At 56.2% G+C, this 18,507-nt stretch overlaps 1 protein-coding gene across 2 annotated transcripts in view; it reads right to left on the reverse strand.

Annotated features, from left to right (window-relative positions):
- GLI2 (GLI family zinc finger 2) overlaps positions 1-18,507 on the reverse strand; it is a 248,308-nt gene that overhangs the window by 168,331 nt on the left and 61,470 nt on the right. The window contains exon 2 of one of the 2 annotated variants that reach the window (XM_082396093.1): positions 15,450-15,624. The exons of the other annotated variant lie outside the window; for it this stretch is intronic. Coding sequence (XP_082252219.1) covers positions 15,450-15,594 — 145 coding nt within the window. The 5' untranslated portion in view covers positions 15,595-15,624. The remainder of the gene's footprint in view (positions 1-15,449; positions 15,625-18,507) is intronic. 2 annotated transcript variants of the gene reach the window in all.

Below are 18,507 nucleotides of genomic sequence, written 5' to 3' on the forward strand. Positions count from 1 at the left end.
CTGGATCCCCGGGCTCCACTCCAGCCCTGCTCCCAACGCAGGGGTGGCTGGACCGGGTGTGACAGACACTGACCCTCGGCACGGGGACAGCCTGAGCCGGCTCCCCAGCCTCTTCTCCCCCCGCCCCCCACCCCCCGGCAGAGGAAGCCATCTCCATGCTGTCTCAGCAGCACACCTGCAAGAGGCGGCGGCCTTAACCATCCTGGGAAACACCACCTCCCACCACCCCCACCTCCCCAAAGCCAGCGTCCCCGTTTCCAGTTCTCGGCGGTGTGGCCTTTCATGGGAGGACTTGCCTGTCTCGCCCAACTAGACTGTCTCCCCCCAGGAAAAGTGGACCTTGCCTGAGTGTTCCCTGCTGTGACCCGGTGACCATAACATCATCCGGGACACACTAGGCCCTCAGTGAACACATGCGGGAAGACAGGAGCAAGGCAGGGAGGGAGAGGGGAAAGAAGGAAGGAAGCGTGATCTGCAAAGCAGAGACATCCAGCCCGAATCGCCTGCATTTCCTTTGCGGGGGCTTCAAGTCACAGGACATAAGTTAATCCAGCAAAAAAGCGAGTTTATTCGAAACCGTCCTCCCCTGCTCAAGGACCTTCAATGGCTCCCTACTATCCAGAGTCCAGATTCCTCTGAGGCACCTCCAAGGCTCCCCATAGCTTACAAAGCTCCCTTGTCAACTGCATCTCTCCTTCCACCCCTTCGCGTGAAAGCCCCTGGCAAGCAGGCACCCTGGTCCCCATCCTCCATGTGTGTCACCTCATCCCCACCCCGGGCCTCCGCTCTTGTCCCCTTCTCAGAGCCCTCCCCCACAGGCCCCTCCTTCCTGGAGGCCCTCTCCTTAGTGAGGCCGCCCCCGGAAACGTCTGGCTTTTCCTCTCTAAGGCTCTCACCTGGTAACTCTCAGGGACACTCTGCATTCCCCCATGGGGGGCTCAAAAGGGCAATGAGGGGCTGGGGACAGGCCTGGTCACTCCAGGGGCAGCCCCAGGAGGAGGTCCCGGACAGAATGAGCAGGAAACTTGCTGCCTGAAGAGGCACAGCTCTGACCCCATCACACACCAGTCCATGCAATCCACCAAGAGCCGGGGCAGAAAGGGCCAGTGTCCCAGTGACATCACTGTGGCCTCAGGTGCAGCTAGTTCTGGAGGGTCTGAGTGGATTTCTGTCACTTGCCACCAAGCATCCTGACTCAGTCTCCACCGGAGAAGAGTCATCCTTTCAGGCCAGGGTACCGCCATTCCCTGGATCTTCAGACATCACACATGACCCTCTTGGGGCTCAGCATTAAGTCCGGCCTCCTGCCCATCTTCCATGGCCCCTGGCTGAGAGCCGGCCTGAGGGGCGGGCAGGGGACTGGGGAGAGGAAGGAAGGACTCCCTGAGGACAGACTGAGGCCTCGGGGTAGAGGGAAAACAGTGAAGGGAGGAGTCAAACTGGGGTGCCAGGCCAGGCCAGGGGAGGCTGCAGGGTGCGCTGGACCCCAGAACCTTCATCATGCCGACCCTGGCCACATCTCCCGCTTCCCAGCAACTGCAATAGATCCGGCACTTGCCCTCTGTGGTGCTTCTCTGAAGAGAGCGTGGGACCCCACACACTGAGCGCCCACCCCTCCCGGGAGCCCCACCCTGGGGCAGGGACAGCATCCTGGCCTGGGGGTCCCAGGTCGGCTCCTTACCGGGGTCCACCCTGTGCTCACCGTGTGGCCTCAGCCAGACCGCTCCCCACGCTGGGCCTCAGTGGACCAGATGGCCCCTGAGCCCCTCCCACTCGGAAGCTCAGAAGAAGCTGGCCCTTCCCAGCCAAGCTTCTGATTTCCAGCAGGACACGGACCCCAGGGCTCCTCCACCCGAAGCAGGAGGAGGGCTGCCGGGTCACCCTGGCATGCTGGCAAGCCACCTCTCCCAGCCCCGCCAGGCCCCCAGCCCCCGCTGCTGCAGAGCCCACAGCCCAGCCACGGTCAATTATCCGGAGTCCGAGGGAGGCCGTCATGCGGTGATAAAGGACCAGAAGTGAGCTGGAGGCTGGTACCCCTTCTAAAGTGATTTACTCGGCTCCCCTCCGTACTCACACCCTTAATGTAATTATTTACTTTGTCATTAAACACCGTCCTTCCACTCCAGTGACTTTAGAGCTTCTGGAGCCTACGGAATTGGCTGGGGAGGCTGCTCATTGGCCAGGGAAAGCGGGGTCCTCCCTGGGGGGCAGCGGTGGGGACTCACGCCGGGGTTTCAGGGCCACAACAAAGCCGGTCCCAGGTGCCCCAGGCCCCCCCTCGCCCCCTTTTACCTCCTTCCTCACCTTCTCCCTCCCTTCCTTCCTTCCTTCTCTTTTAAAACGGAGATGTAATTCACATACCATAAGATTCACCCTTTTAAAGCAAACAGCTCAGTGATTTTTAGTATAATCGCCGTGCTGTGCAACCATCACCTCTATCTAATCCCAGAGCATCTCGTCGCCCCAAAAGGAGCTCCGCACCCATCAGCAGCCACTCCCGTTCCCTCCTCCCCTCCGCCCTTGGTGACCACTCATCTGTCTTCCGTCTCTACGGATTTGCTCATTCGGAACAGTTAATGCAAAGGGAACCTTACGACACCCAGCCTTCTGCATCTGGCTTCTTTCACTGAGCATAATGTTAGCAAGGTTCGTCCGTGTTGAAGCATGTATCAGTATTTCATTCCTTTTCATGGCCAAATAATATTCCATTGTGTGGATAGACAACATTTCATCCATTCATTAGCTAATGGACATTTATTTCCATTTTGGGCTGTTACGAATAATGTTGCCATAAGCATTTATATGCAAGTTTTTTTTTTATTGGAGTATAATTGCTTTACAATGTTGTGTTAGTTTCTGCTGTACAATGAGGTGAATCACCTATGTGTATACACATATCGCCTCTGTCTTGGACCTCCCTCCCATCCCCTGCCCCCATCCCACCCATCTAGGTCGTCACAGAGCACTGAGCTGAGCTCCCTGTGCTATACAGCAGGTTCCCTCCCACTAGGTCTCTATTTTACACATGGTAGTGTATTTATGTCAAACTTAATCTCCCAGTTCGTCCCACCCTCCCCTTCCCCCAGTGTCCACACGTCTGTTCTCTATGGCTGCATTTCTATTCCTGCCCTGCAAATAGGTTCATCTGTACCATTTTTCTAGATTCCACATATATGCGTTAATACACAATGTTTGGTTTTCTCCTTCTGGCTTACTTCACTCTATATGACAGACTCTAGGTCCATCCACATCTCTACAAATGACAGAATATCATGCCTTTCTATGGTCGAGTAATATTCCATTGTATATATGTACCACATCTTCCTTATCCATTCATCTGTCATTGGACATTTAGGTTGTTTCCATGTCCTGGCTACTGTAAATAGTGCTGCAATGGACACTGGGGTACATGTGTCCTTTTGCATCATGGTTTTCTCAGGGTTTGTACGAACACATGGCTTTCAATTCTCTTGGGTAGATACTTAGGAGCGGAATTGCTAGGGCCTCTCTCCCTCTGTTTTCCATCCCATAGTTAGCCCAGAGCTGGCAGAGCTGGGGGCCTGGCACGAGGGCACCGCTGTGGGCAGAGGTCAGCCAGAAAGCACCACACTGCTCTGGCTGCTAATGGCACGGCCCGGAGTTTCTGCAGGTGAGGTCACCATCCCGTGAGAATAATGATAGCAGCCCCCTGTCGCCCACATGCAGACCCTCGTCCCCCACAGGCTGGCCAGGTGAGCCCTGTCACCCCCACTTCACACATCAGGCAAGGGTGGCCCACGCTCGTACCTGACTGAAGGCACCTGTTGTTTTCCTTGGCACCAACGGAGTCTGGAGAAATGTGACCGATGGGCAGACTCAGGACCAGAAACGGGACAAAGGTCTCACCTGCGCCCAGCCTCAGAACTCGCAGAGGCAGCAAAGTGCATCTTTGGTAATTTGTGCTTCCCTTTATGACCCTCTTCTACCCCTACTCAGCTGCCCCAGCCCTGGTACTCCGGTGCCCACAGGCTGTCCCCGGGGAGGACACTGGCACCAGGGAACCTAGGTCACAAAGAAGGATGAATGACCACGTGGGCCTCTGCACGAACCCAGAGGCAAGGTGACGCTAAGGGTGGGGAGTAGAGGGTGCTATCCTGCCCTGCCCGCCATCACACCTGCTCTGCACGCACGCGACTTCATTTCCAGGATGGCCGGGATTGCAAAGCTCAAGCCTGCTGTCCACCGCCAGCACCACACCAGACCCAAACCCTCCTCTCAAATGTGGCTGCTCAAATGGGATGGAAAGTCAGATGTGGAAACGAGCCTCACTCTGTCCGGTGTCAGGGCTTCAGACGCCCCATTCCCCGCTAACACAAGCGGGTGGTCCACACCTGCTGGGAGCAGTGCCAGCCAGCACACAGGCACAGGGAGAGAGCCAAGGGCAGTTTCTCAAGACGGAGCCCCTCCGGCCTCCTCCCTCCCTGCCTGCCCTGGAGGAGAGGCTGGTTGAACCCGGAGCGGGGTCCAGGGTCAGGCCAGGCTGGGTCTCCAGCGTCCACGCACAGCTGTACAGCAGCTGGAGGACACAGATGGAGCCGGGGCCTCTGGACACAGCATCACAGAGCTTCCCCGCCCCAAGGCAGAGACTTGTGCGGGGGAGTGAAGGGAGCTCCTGCCCCAAGGGGCTGCCGGGCCCAGCCACCCCGAGCCCATCTCAGACCCCAGGGCCTTTGCACATGCTATTGCTCCAGCTAGAATGCCACCCCCCTTGCACATCACGGGCAAACTGCCCCTCCCGTGAAGACTCTGCGCAGATACCTGTGCGTTCATTCCTTCATTCCTTCACTCTGATACCTACTGGAAGCATTCGCGCTACTCTGGGAAATAGTTCTGGAATAATCCTAATAACAGCAATAAAAACACTAAGAGTAACTACTACCTACAGAATGTCTACCATATGCCAGGTACTATCTAAGCACTTTACACTGGTTATCTGTACTGCAGCCCTCAAAAGATAAGTACTTTGTCTGTTTTTAAGATGAGGAGACCAGGGTTCAGGCCAGCAGAGAATACCCAACTGGAAAGCAGCAGAGCAAGGATTCAAACCTCATCTGTCCAAGCCTGAGCTTCGGCCCCCGACCACGCCGGCCGCCCCAGAGCTGTGTGCTCCGTGCACCAGCCCCGTGGCTTGCTCTAAGCCCCGCCACACTTTGCAAACACCCCTGTGGTAACCTCTCCCCAGCCATCTGATCTGAGTGTGCAGCTGCTCCCAGCAGGACCCTAGCTGAGACAAGGCACACAGCTGCAGGCAGTGGCCTTACCAGGGCCGACTCAGCCTGCAGGGCCCTTTCAGGCCCTCCCCTTCCCTGCAGTTTTCCTGATCACCCAGGCATCAGGCAAGTGCCGCATCAGCATCGAGAGTCGGGGCATCTGGATTCTCCATGGGTCAAGCTCTAGTGACAAGTACTTCGGCTCCTGCTTCTTGATGACTCTTCTCACCCCACCCCCACCTGCCCCCTCTGGTGTCGGCATTCAGATGCACTGCTTTTCCCCCCCTTACCCATCAGTGTGCCGAAAAGGAGGGGCCCCTGATGGAGCCAAAGGACCTCAGCCCGCGTGGTCCAGTGGCCACACACCCACCTGGGCGCCCCGGCCAGACCTGGGTCTAACGCCAGGGCAGCCAGAAGGCCTCCTCCTTGCCTGGTCCCCAGATGCCACTGTCCATCCCGCCACGTCTGGCTGCTGGACCCCTTGCCACCAGCCACTCTGCCTGACTCCTTCCCACTGCAGGCTGAGCTTCCGAGCCAGCTCTGCCAATCTGACACGGCGGGGACCTCCCTTACGCGTCTGTGGCTGGCTCCCTGATGCCCTGGGGAGCAGAGGGAGGTCTAAGCACTCCACCTGCCACCAAGGCTGCAGCCCCTCTCAGGCCACCCACCCCAAAGTAGAGGCAAGTGGGCCAGCTCGCTGACCCCCAAGCCCTTGCACCCCCCGAGGAGCCGCTCTGCTGCTGCTCCCCCACCAACGACCACCCCCCTTTCCTCTTCCCACCTGGAGAAACCCCGAGCATCCCTATGGACCCAGCTCTCACGCCGCATCCCCAGGAGCCTCCCTGGGCAGGATTCACTCCGGGGGCCCCTAGAGGGCAGAGGCAGTGTCTCCGCCATCACATTTCCGATCGGAGTTCCGGAACCATCCGTGGGAGGTACACGTGAGCTCAGGGAACCCCGAGGCCCCCAGGCCACCTCGGGAGGGCCAGGGGTCCCACAGGCACCCCGAACACCAGGCCTGCCCTCATTATCTTCCAAATGTTCCCGAGATCAGATGCCGTGAGACCTGGCCACAAACATAAAATAAATTATCCTCCCCACACCAGTGATAAATGGTTCTATTAGCAAACCAGATTGTTAAACTCCGATATAACAGAACGCAGGAAACCGGGACCCATCCATCCTCCCTCCGGCACATACTGAGTTGCAAATAGGTTATTTTGTGTGTAAATAACACATTAAAACGCAGCATTAGCTGTGTCTTTTGATAGAGAGGAAATTGTTACAAATAAATAATTCCGGACAGGAATGTAAAATAAGCTAGATTTAATAGTGCATGCCTGGTGCAGCCGTGTTAAACATGCCTAAAATGATAAACCCCAGAATATACTAATAGTAAACTAGGCGCTGACATCAAAGTAATGAGGCTGTATTTTCACCAAGCTTTAGAAATGCTAAAATTAGTTTTGACAGAACCAAACATCAGAAAAATGTTTCTAACATAAATACCGTCCTTTTGGGAAGCCGGGGTTGCGGCCAGAAGGGGGGCAGGGCTGGGGGGCAGCTGGGTTCCCCCCGCAACCCATAGGCAGCGCCTGGGAAATCGGTTTCCAGTCCCAATGGTGTCCCTTGGTGACCGTTTGTGCTTCAAGTGTCTGGACCTCAGTCTCCACATCTGTAAAATGAACGGATTCGAACCAGATGATCGCTAAAGCTTCTTCCAGTTCCATCGCTGGAAATGACTTCGAAGCTTTCCCCAGACCCTGCAACAGTTTAACATGCAAATGAGCCAGGAGAAATGAAGCTGTGTCTGCTAGGTGGGGCCCATGTCCCGGGGACAGACAAGCCAGGAGCCACAGCAGTGCCTGGGACGCCTTCATGCTGCCAGGGCAGCTCACGTGCCAGCAGACGGCACAGCAATGCGGGTCCGAAGTGCAAACATAAGCCAAGGGGCAGCGGCCAGAGCGCAGACCCCGGGCTGGCCTCGAACGCTGAGGGCAGGAGGGGGTGGGGGAGAAGCCTGCTGTACCGGGGCAAGCGGGCATCCCGTGTGACAGGCGGTGGCAGCCGCTCTGAGTGGCTTCTAGAGCACGAGGTCTCAGCGCCGAGCGTGAGGCCACCCTACGCAAGAGGAAAGCCGGGTCAGATCCACGTCCCCACCACGTACTTGGTCTCCACGCAGGCGGTCTGCTAGCCACTCTCAGAGGCTGTCCCGTTTCACCCCATCGTGGCCAGAAGGAGTGACCATTATCATCTCCATCTTCCAGACTTCAGAGAAGTTAACTGACTTGCCCCAGAACACACAGCTAACAAGTGAGGAACCGCAAAGAGGCCACGTTCTTCCCCCACCCCATACTCCACGGAGGACCAGAAGGAGGCTCCAGCCCTCACCCTCAACCCCAGGTACCCCGACCCTCCAGGACACCCCTGCCACCAGAGACCACGCCAGATTGTCATCAAGAGTCATTTCGAGGGAGGGGGAAAAATTTGAAATTGGAGATTAACAGGTACACACTACTGTATATAAAATAGATAAACAACAAAGCCCTACTGTGTAGCACAGGGAACTATATTCAGTATCTTGTAATAATCTATAATGGAAAAAAATCTGAAAAAGAGTTATATATATGTATGTGTATAACTGAATCACTTTGCTGTACAGCTGAAACTAACACAGTATTGTAAGTCAACTATACTTCAATTTAAAAAAAAAAGTCATTCAGAACCCACCCTGAAAACGCCCGGGCGATTGTGCTGTACCCTGCTTCCTGGTTGTGTAGAGCTGTCACAGATAACTGAGCTCTGCTTTCTGGAAAAGCCTTATGGGAACCGGCTGTTCCGTGTGGCTGGGCCTTTAAAACAAGCTCAGAAGCAGCACCAACAGCCATCCTGAAAATCACTTAAATAAGAGTAATTGTCCACTTAGTCACACGCGAGTGCATCCTCGGGCCCAAAGCAAGTGTGCGGCCCAGCCGGGCAGCTCAGGTGGCCAAGGAGGCTGGGCCCACACAGCAAGTTCCCTGCCGCCCAGCGAGCCTCGGGACGGGAGCCAGGGCCCAGGAGCAGGCCAGGCCCGAAAGACCCTCGTCCCAGGGGACCTCAGGGGCAGCAGGGGCAGCCGGCCACCCCAGCCCACCGGGCACACAGCTGGCGCGACAGCACCAGACTCACTCCCCTCACTCGGCAGTCACTTCCTGGGTGTCTGCCTCGCTGGGGACGCAGTGGTGAACAAACAGCGCCCCGTCACAGGGGCATCGGGGCGGGTGGGGGACTAGGGGAGGCTCAGAAACAGACACTCCAGGGACTGAGACACTTAAGGAGGACAGGGCAGGGCGGGGCCTTTGTGACTTGGGATTTCCTGGCCTGAGCTTCACAGCGAGAACACCCACCACCTTATTTCCATATTCTGGCATTTGCACAGCATTCTGAGACAGAGGTGGATGCCTCCCCCATGAGCTAAAATGTACTCTGAAGAAACTTTCCAAGAAGCCAGCAGCCAGGGAACAAGACGAAGGGGTGGCCAGGGGGAGCTTAGTGATACGGAGGCCTTAGGTAGCAAGGGAGCGCCGTGCTGACAGCCACGCGGGGCTCCACCCTGCCAGGACTGCCAGCTGCAACTCCCACCGGTTCACCACCTCCGGGGTCTTGTCCCTGCCGTGGCCAATGACCTGGGGAGCCTGTGAAACATACACAAGCCCAGGCCCCGGCCCGGGAGATTCTGTTTCAGCAGGTCTGGGCAGCCTGGGAGTCTGCATTTATTATAATCTCCTCACAAGATTCTAAGGTGCGGCCAAGCTTCAGCATCCTCTGATCTGGTCCTACCCTCCAGTGTGCAAGGCTGAGTTAACGAGGCTGGGGACGCGCTAAGGTCACCTATCCAGGACCCCCTGCGGGAGCCAAGCAGGAAAGGAACCACCCACATCTGATTTCCAGCCCAGCACTCCCTCCGCCTTCTTGAGTAGGAAGACACCAGAAATCTAGGCTTCCCACCACCTGCCCGGCCTCGGGAGGTCCACTAGTGAGGGTTACCAGAGAAGGAGAGGCTTTCTAAGTCAGGCAGAGCCTGCAGACCTAGGAAAGGAAAGCTGGTGATGGTTAATAAAGCAAACACTTAACTTGGAGCTCACTTTGTACCCGGCACCTTACATGTGCTAACTCAGGTAATTCCCACAATGCTATGAAGCAGGTACCGCTATTGTGCCCATTTTACAGATGTGGAAACTGAGGCACAGACCTGCCTGAGGCCAGCAAAGCTGGGCCTTAAGCAGGTGGTCTGGATCCAGAGGCTGGGCTGCTTCTGACTACGACTCCACACTGCCTACAAGGAAAGAGGCAGCTCCTACCCCCCAGAGGCCCATGCGAAGCAGGTGTGAGCACGCTGTACGTCGCCTGTAATTTCTGCACGGCCGCTCTGCGTGTAAGTCCCACTCTTCATGTAGAAAGACTTGCCGTGCCTCCCGCTGCTAGGGCACAGAGGGCCCAACATTTAAGAGTGATCAGAATCACCCAGGCTCACTGGGCCCCACTCCCAGGCTCTGCTTCAGGAGGTCTGAGCTGGGGCCCAAGTCCCGAGGATGCTGACACTGCCGATGGAGGGGCCACCCTGGGAGCACCCTGGCCAGGACGTGGTGGGCACTCACCACAGATGCGTCATAGGATTGCTAAAGCCTGTCTTGACTTCGGGGACAAGGAAAGCTCACTGGGTCGAGACACAGGTCTGAGCTTTATGGCTCCAGCCCCTCTGATCGTCCCAGCCTGGAGGCGTGGGGTGGCTGGGTCTCTGGTGCTCAGCTGAAGCACACAGAGAGGTTCGGAAATATTTTTGGAAAGAAAATCCACTGTTGAAGAGGGAAATGCAACAGCATTAGGGAAGTTTCAGTGTAAAAAAAATGAGAAACATCTGAATCAAATTGCCTTTAAAATTATGCCATGTGAAAAATTAAAGGGAAAAATAACTCTGGGTCAAAATGTGTTTTTAAAGTTTGCTTGATGGCCTCCCAAGTGTTAGCACAACAGCTCAAGAGGCTGGGAAAGCCCCCACCGGCCAAGGTTTCTGCCATCTGGTCTGGCCACAGGGCCGTTTGTCCCTTGGGTACAGCCCTGTGATGCAAAGGTGTTTCTGACGCACATCATGGCCAGGTCGGTAGGGACTTGGTGGAAACACCTAGCCCCGAGCACGTCTAGCCTCCTGAGGCCGGGCGAGCCAGGAGACTTTTAAGGTCCTCCTGCAAAGAAGTCACAGCCCCAGACCTCCAAGAGCTGGAGGGGAGCAGGCGCTCTTAGCCCGCTGGAATGACAAGGATGGTGACAGATGAGACCTGTCCAGGGCTGGTGCAGAGGCTGGACGCTCACACACGGTACCAGCGGGCTGGGCTTTAAGACCCAAATCACCCATGAACAATCTAACATCACGATCTCAAAGCAGATTCAGGAAGGAGATGCTCAGCGTGGGAGAGGCAGGAGCCCCGAGCCCCAGACCCCGCTCTCCATGGAAGCAGCAGGTGGCCTTGGGCAAGTCCCCGCCCCACCTCATCTCGGTCCCACCTACACACGGAAAGGCTCTGACCACCCATGAATCAGACGTGCCGGCCACTCCCCCACCCCCAGCCCGACACCCAGGACCTCCTGCGTGTCCTTTCCAAGCTTTGCCACCAGGGACTCCCACCTCCCTCATCGCCCACCTCCTCGCTCTGGACCCTTACTCCCTTTCTCACTCCGAACAGGGCCAAGGAAGCTGAGTGAGTCTCCAGATATGATCGGTAATGTGCTGGGGGGAATTTAACAACAGGCTCTGGGAGAGGAGAGGGGGCTGAGGCAGCCCTGATGCGTAGGTTTTGCCAAGTTTCGTGGTGCAAATACTCCGACCATGGCAAGGTCAAGTGACCTACCTAAGGTCACAGGTGGCAGAGACAGAAGGAGAGAGTGACACTTGGCTCTCCCAAGTCAGCACAGTCTGGTTCCAGCGCACCTCTGCCTCTCGGACTTACTTTTTTTGTTTTTTGGTTTTTTTTGGCCACGCCACGTGGCTTGGGGGATCTTAGTTCCCCGACCAGAGATCGAACCTGGGGCCCCAGCAGTGAAAGCGCTGAGTCCTCATCACCGGACCGCCAGGGAATTCCCTTTACTGACATTCTAATAGTGGGTTCTAGAAGGCTGAAGGTCCTTAAGAACCAAAGGGATGAGTTACCTATGTGCAATGTACATCACCCCGAGTCCCAACATCTGGACAACCACTGCTAAGGGTACCTCTATGTACTATAAAGTTGTGATAGACAGGCTGGGATCTGGGACCTGGGACCCTTTGCTGCAGTGCCTGCACCTGGACAAATGTCTCCTTGAGCAACAAAATACAAAGAAACTGTAAGAGACTAAAAATAACTGCGTGCATGCGCAGCTGGGGCAAATTATGGACAGCAAGATACAAAAAGACCAAAGAAACCCAACTGCCCCTTCCGAAGAGCTGGGAGCAACAGGAGGGTCCTGCGCACGCCCCCTGCACGCAGCACCACCAAGGGGGTGGGCAGAGCACCTAAGCCACCCCTCCAGCCGGACCCCTGGACAGACCCCTACCCTCACCCCATATAAGGAACAAGCTCGCCCCCCCAGCAAGCAAGGGAACCTGTTGCTTTTTCCTGCTCCCCCTACTACAGCAGGGCCCTGATAAAGCCTTTCCTGAATTTCTTGTCTGGCCTCTAGTCAATTTCAATTGACTGGGGAAGGCTAAGAACCCTGGTCGGTAACAACAGAGGTGAGATATAATTTGCATCCTGCTTTTTTACACTTTAATATTAGAACACAGACACATCCCTCCTAATGATGAAGTCTTGATAAACATTTTCAGGGTCTACATAATGTTCCATTCAACAGCCGTCCCGCAGTTTGATTAATCAATCCCCTATCACTGAACACTTAGGTTGTTTCCAAATGTTCACAGTTACAAATAATGTAGAAATGAAATCTTTCTGCCTAAAGGTATGCTCAGTCTTAGAACCAAAGTCCCACAATTCCAGGGGTGGGACTGAAGCTCCTGGAACCAGTGGCACTTGGCAGGGGGCAGATGAGGGGTCAGAAGCTGGCCTGCAAGACAGGGTACCTCCCACTTCTGGGCACCTTGCAGAGGTGGGTGATCACTGCCCCGCCAGTTCACAGGGTCTGGCCCTTCTGCATTCCTTACCACGTGCCCCCGACATCCTCAGACAGGGCTCCCCCTACTCCGGACAGATGTGTAACAGGCCCTGGAACACTGAGCTTGTGTAAGCCATCCTTTCCTTCCGGGAAAGCTGCAAACCACGGTGCGGATCACGGGGACGATCTTGTGGGCTCGGAAGGGATAAACTGGGTGTCAGAAGGGCCAGGTGTCCGAGTGGGTGGTCACCTGCTCAGCCACAGGGAATGAGCTCAGTCCTGCCCCTGCCTCAGCAAACAGGCCTCCCAGACCAGGATGGTTACCCCATCTTTTCCAGAAACAACTCAGGGACAGGGCCCTGGACAGGCAGTTCTCAGCTCCCCGCACCCCTGCCCCAGCCCAGCACGCACCGGGCAGCACTGCCCCTCTCCCAGGCCTCTGTGCAGCCCCCCTGCCCTTCCCACCAGCCCCACGCCGGCGGGCTGAGCTCCCCCCGCCTCCGGCCAGCTCCTCACCAATGCCACCTTCCCCTGACGTCGCTCAGGGCCACAGGGGACCCTCAGGCACTGCCTCCTGCCAGGCCTGGTGCCGCGTGCTGAGCTCCAGAGCGGAGTGCGAGCATCCTGGCCCTGAGGGGACCTCCGTGTGGGGGACACGCACGAAGCCCCTTGTGCTGCCGGGCACCCCATCGCACCTGTCCACAGGCCTATGCCCCTGCGGGCAGAGGGGCCCACAGCAGAGGCTCTTTGGAGCCGTCTGGGACTCCGGTTCGCTGTGTAAAAGAGGAGGCTTGCTCACAGCACCTCTGCCCCCAGGGGTAAGATTTAAGGAAGATCCGACGTCACGAGATCATATAGACTTGGAATAACATCTGCCAAACATCCCCACAACACAGATTAGGAACACGAGGCCCAGAGGAGGGAACGGCCTGCCACACCGGGACCGGGCCGGGGCTGGAGCGGGGACCCAGGCCAGCGACTCGGGGCTGCACCACCAGCCTACTTTGCCCCACCCGCGGAACGCGGACGTCACGGTCCCCCAGCCCCAGGGGACCCGCTCCAGATGCCACCTGCTCTGCCCTGACTGCAGGACGGCCCTTCCCAAGTGAACCATCCAGAGAGGGCTACAGGGAGCAAGGGAGGCACCTGACTCGCTCTGGTGACAACGAGCCGCCTGTCCTGGGCGACTGGGCTGAGGGCCACGTCCACCCAGTGTAGGAACCTCACCAGTCAAGCGCTCCCCTGGGGTCGGGCAAGGAGGGGACGGGGCCTGTGGGGTGGGCAGGACCGCATCCTGGGGGGGCGGGTAGAGCGAGGTCGGGTACCTCCGGGGAGCTGCTGCACCCCAAGCTGTAGGCCCGTGGCCTGCCCCCCCAGACCAAGACCCCCTCAAGCATCTGCGATTACTGCCCCATTGCTGACAGCCAGGTCTGATGCCAGAGGACTTCCTTCCCAGTTACGCCCTAATTTCTCTCTAATGACCACCTGAGTCTGTCCTCGGCTGCGGGACATGGCAGTGAATTGGGCTGCGTGGCAGCTCACGATCCACTCATGGCTCTGGGCTAGGGAGAGGCCGAGGCGGGGACAGCTGAGGGCCCAGGGGGCGGGTCGGAGATGCGCCGAGGCCACTCAGGCCTCAGAGGCCCATGCGTCTCTGCATCAGGCAGAGGGACAGCTTGAGGTGTCGCCACAGGCCAGGGTGGGCCCTGACCCAGGAGAAGGAACAGACCACGTGCAGAGCCAGCCAGGCCCGGGACAAGCCAGCCCTGGGACCACCGCCAGGCCCCCATCCTGGGCCTTCCATCCCCTCCTTCCACTCATCCCCTGGCTCCCGACACCACCTGCATGTGGTCCACCCTGGGCTTTGGCTCCTTCCTCCGCCCTCACAGAGGGAGGGCCTAGAGAGCCCGGTTCCTAGCGGGGACGGGGGTCGAGGGGTATCACGCAGAGCAGGAGTCCAAATACCCGAAGGTTGGCCTGGGATCTCCCCCTCCTGACCTGGGCCGCACATCCTGATAATGACCTCCAGCTGAGAATCACGGGGGGAAAATAAAAATAGTGTAGTAACAATGACCTAGAGGCCCTCCCGTTCGCCCTGGAAACACTGACTCCTACCCGCTCTGAGCGGCTTTCCGAATCCCTGCGCTCTGGCGCTAAGCTGCGCCCAGCACGGCCCGTAGACCGGCTGTCCCAGCATCATCCGAGCGCTGGTTAGAATTTCAGAAACTCAGCCTCGCCCCGACTCACCGACTGGGGGTCTGCACTTGAACAAAGCCCCCCGCGATCTGCAGACATCAACATGTGAGTGGCGCGGCCGGCACTCACACCCCACCCCGGCGAAGGCGCGTTTCCCCCGCTGCTCTGGGAGCCGTGCTTCAGCGGCGAGAGCAACAGGGCATGACTAAATGCACTTGAATAAAAAGGGGAAGAAAAGAAATCTAAGTCTCTCCATTCCTCGGAGACAGAAATAGTTTTGTGGCCTCCAGATGGACCACGCAGACACAAGGGGAGGTCTCGTCTTCCCGCCAAACTTTCCCAACGGGATGCTGGCACGGACCAGTGGAAACCAGAGACTATTTCTCTTCGGGGCAGTAAAATGAGAGGCTGTGGCTCGGGGGGTCCTTCTGTTATAATTAAGTTGGCCAGAAATTCACCTAAGGATGCTAAATTCCGTACCTGACCCTCTAATTACAGCCAGAAGGGATCAGGAGACAATTACTTTCCAAAATAGCCCTTGGCAGGCCGGAGGCAAGCAGCAGCCTCTCTGGCACATCTGTGCCGACAGAACGCACCCCAGGGCTGCCCCACAGCCCAGAGCCTCCCTTTCCTTCCCTCTCCCCTTCTCCTGCTGGAGCCCGAGATGCCCAAACCCCCGGATTTGGAGCGGCTGGACCTTCGAGATCCACCCGCAGGCATCCACCCCGGTGCCTGGGGTCCCCAGAGCTGGGGCGCCCTCCTGCCGCCCCCCCACCATAAACCCAGCATGGCTGCCCGATGACATCGGCCTCCCGTCTCATTCAGTCCAAACGGGCTCATGAAAAACACCCCCCGCCAACCATGCAGAACAGAAAGTACCTCCTTGGGTGGCTACCGCGGCCGCCGCCGTGGCCACCGCGAGGGCCGAGGCCTTCCTGCCGGGGTCGGGGAAAGCGACGCCCTCCAGGATCCCACTTTTGGCTTCTTTCTTGTCCGTGGCCGTGGCTGAGGCGGACGTCTCCATCCTAGCCACGCATAGTCCTGGGTGGCAGCCCTGGAGGAGGAGACAAAGACACTCACCAACGCGGCCCCCAGACCCAGCCGGGACGCGCCGACGCAGACTCCCAACCGCCGCCGCCACGCGCTCCTTCTCTGATCACTGCGAAGGAGGGTTTACTTAATTTTGAGAATTCTTCGTTCTGAGATTCATCTGGTCTTCTGAACGACCTCACGGACCACAGCCGAGCGTTTTTCACTGTCTGTTACCCCCGATTTTTCAAATCTAAGCAACAAGTTCCTAGTGCCGTGCGTGGCGACTAGCAAGAACCACCTTGAGAAATGAGGTCAGAAAGTAATGCCCCTCATCTCAGGCTCACAGGACGAGAAAAATCAATACAGGAGCCGCGACTTAGCGGTCCTCAGAGGAAAGCCTTCATTCTCCCGTTTCTTTGCAGCTCACCGGCTCCACCTTTCACTTACGCACGTGTATGTTCGTTCATTCTTTCATTCATTCGTTCATTCCTGCATCCCACAGAGTTTTCATCATTTACTCACTTGCACACATTCAGTCAATAGCTCTTCAAGCCCCTATTATGCATCAAGCATTGTGCCTGGTGCCGAAGATACAACCCGCAGAGCTTACATCCTACTTGGGAGACATAATAAATAAAGGGGGAAGATAAATGTATATTTCGTCCCTCATTAGTGAGAGAGAAGGAAAGAAAGCAGAGGGGCAGGATAGAGCGGGGTAGGAAGGGCAGGGGGGCTGCTGCCCTGCTTCTCTGAGGAGGGGATGGGATGCCACATGAGGGTCTGAGGGAGCCCACGGCAGCTGGAGGGCAGGGGCGGGAGCCGCGGGCCTGGTGGGGAGGAGGCCGGCTCGTTGAAGGAGCAGCAGGAAGGTGGGTGCCAGCCCTGGAGGGTTCTGGGCAGAAGGGGGACGTGACAGGACTCACAGTACGAAGGGGTCACTCTGCCCGTGTGTGGAGGGCAGATTTGGGGGATGGCGCACGACTGCAGTGACCCGGGGAGATGTTGGTTGTCTGGGTTAAAGGGACAGTGGCTCTGAAGGCAGAGCCCACAGGCCTTGCTCGGGCTTGGACGTGGGGTGTGCTAGAAAGAGGAGTCGTCGTGGGTTACGAGAGAGGAACCGGGGGATGCGGGGCCCAGGTAACACTCCATCTCCAGCTGGCTGGTGGGTCACAAGCAAGCGTTTTACTAAGTGATGCTTCATCATGTACAGATACGGCTAATTCAGTATTTGTATCAAATATTACAGAATAGACATTTGAAAGCCAATTTTCTTAAAAGAATGGGGGTAGTGTCAAAGATGGCTCCAATTTTTGGCTGAGCACTTGGACGACGGCACGGTGGTGCCGTTTGCTGGGATGGAGCACAGTGGGTGAGAAGCAGGTTCGGGGGCAAAAACCAGGAGCTGGGTTTGGGCCGTGTTAAGTCTGAGACGCCTATTAAGACATGCAGAGACTGAAACAGGAAGGGCCTACTGTACAGCACAGGGAACTCCATTCAATAACCTGTGATAAACCATCATGGAAAAGAATATGGAAAAGAACATATATGTAAAACTGAATAACTTTGCTGCACAGCAGAAATTAACACAATGTTGTAAATCAACTATACTTCAATAAAACATTTTTGCAAATGGCATTATTTCATTCTTTTTAATGGCTGAGTAATATTCCTGGAGATTGTCATACTGAGTGAAGTAAGTCAGACAGAGAAAGAGAAATATCATGTAAAGAGAAAGATATCACTTATATGTGGAATCTAAAAAGAAATGATACAAATGAACTTATTTACAAAACAGACACAGACTCACAGACTTAGAGAACGAACTTATGGTTACCAGGAGGAATGGTGGGGGGAAGGGGTACTTAGGGAGCTGGGGATTGACATGTACACACGGCTATATTGTACACACGGCTATATTGTACACACGGCTATATCGTACACACGGCTGTATTTAAAATGGATCACCAACAAAGGCCTACTGTGTAGCACAGGGAACTCTGTTCAGTACTATATAACCACCTAAATGGGAAAAGAATTTGAAAAAGAATAGATACATGTATTATGTATAACTGAATCACTTTAGTGTACACCTGAAACTATCACAACATTGTTAATCAACTCTACTCCAATAGAAAATAAAAAGTTTTTTAAAAAAATATTTTTAAAGATAGGCAAGACTGTTGGAAATGCAAGGCAGAGCTTGGGGAGAGGCAGAGGCTAGAGATGGGAATATGGCAGCCACAGGGCAAGATCTCCAAGGGAGAGGGCGGAGGGGAGAAGTAGAGAAAGTTCCAGAACGAGACACGGGGCATTCCAACATTTCCAGGAGGGAGAAGAGAAACCAGCCAAGGAAGCGAGCAGGGATGGAGGAGCAGGAAGGAAGAAAAAGTAAAATCACCGGGAGAGTGTGGGGGCCGGGAGTCCAACCCAAGAAAGAAATGCCAGGAAGGACTATCTCCATCACAGCTGTGCGGTGGTGACCAGGGCCCAGGTGGGCTCAGGGAGAGACAGAGGCACAGACATTTAGTCAGGAATCTGTGCCATGAAAAGAAGAAGAAAATGGGCAGCCACTGGAGAGAGCAGAGGAGGTCCACAGCTGCTGTTTCAGAAAGAAGGCAGGTGGGTCTGCACGCCGGTGGGAGAAGAGGGCTCTGGGTCTGCACGCCGGTGGGAGGAGAGGGCTCTGGGCAGAGCCCGTGGATCGCGGGTGGCAGAAACCAAAGGCGATGGTCAGCTCCACCCCCGGCGGCTGCAAATCTTACATCCGCAGGCCCCAGAACTTCACCTTTTAAAAGTCTGCACGACACCCTCATGGTTTTCTAAGCAAAAAGTGGGAGTATGCAAGAGTGACGGGTGTGAAGCCAGAGGCGGCTGCAGCCTGGCCAGCCTGCTAAGCGAACAGCCC

Source organism: Balaenoptera borealis (genome assembly GCF_965194805.1).
Source record: "Balaenoptera borealis genome assembly, chromosome: 6".
Classification (NCBI taxonomy): domain Eukaryota; kingdom Metazoa; phylum Chordata; class Mammalia; order Artiodactyla; family Balaenopteridae; genus Balaenoptera; species Balaenoptera borealis.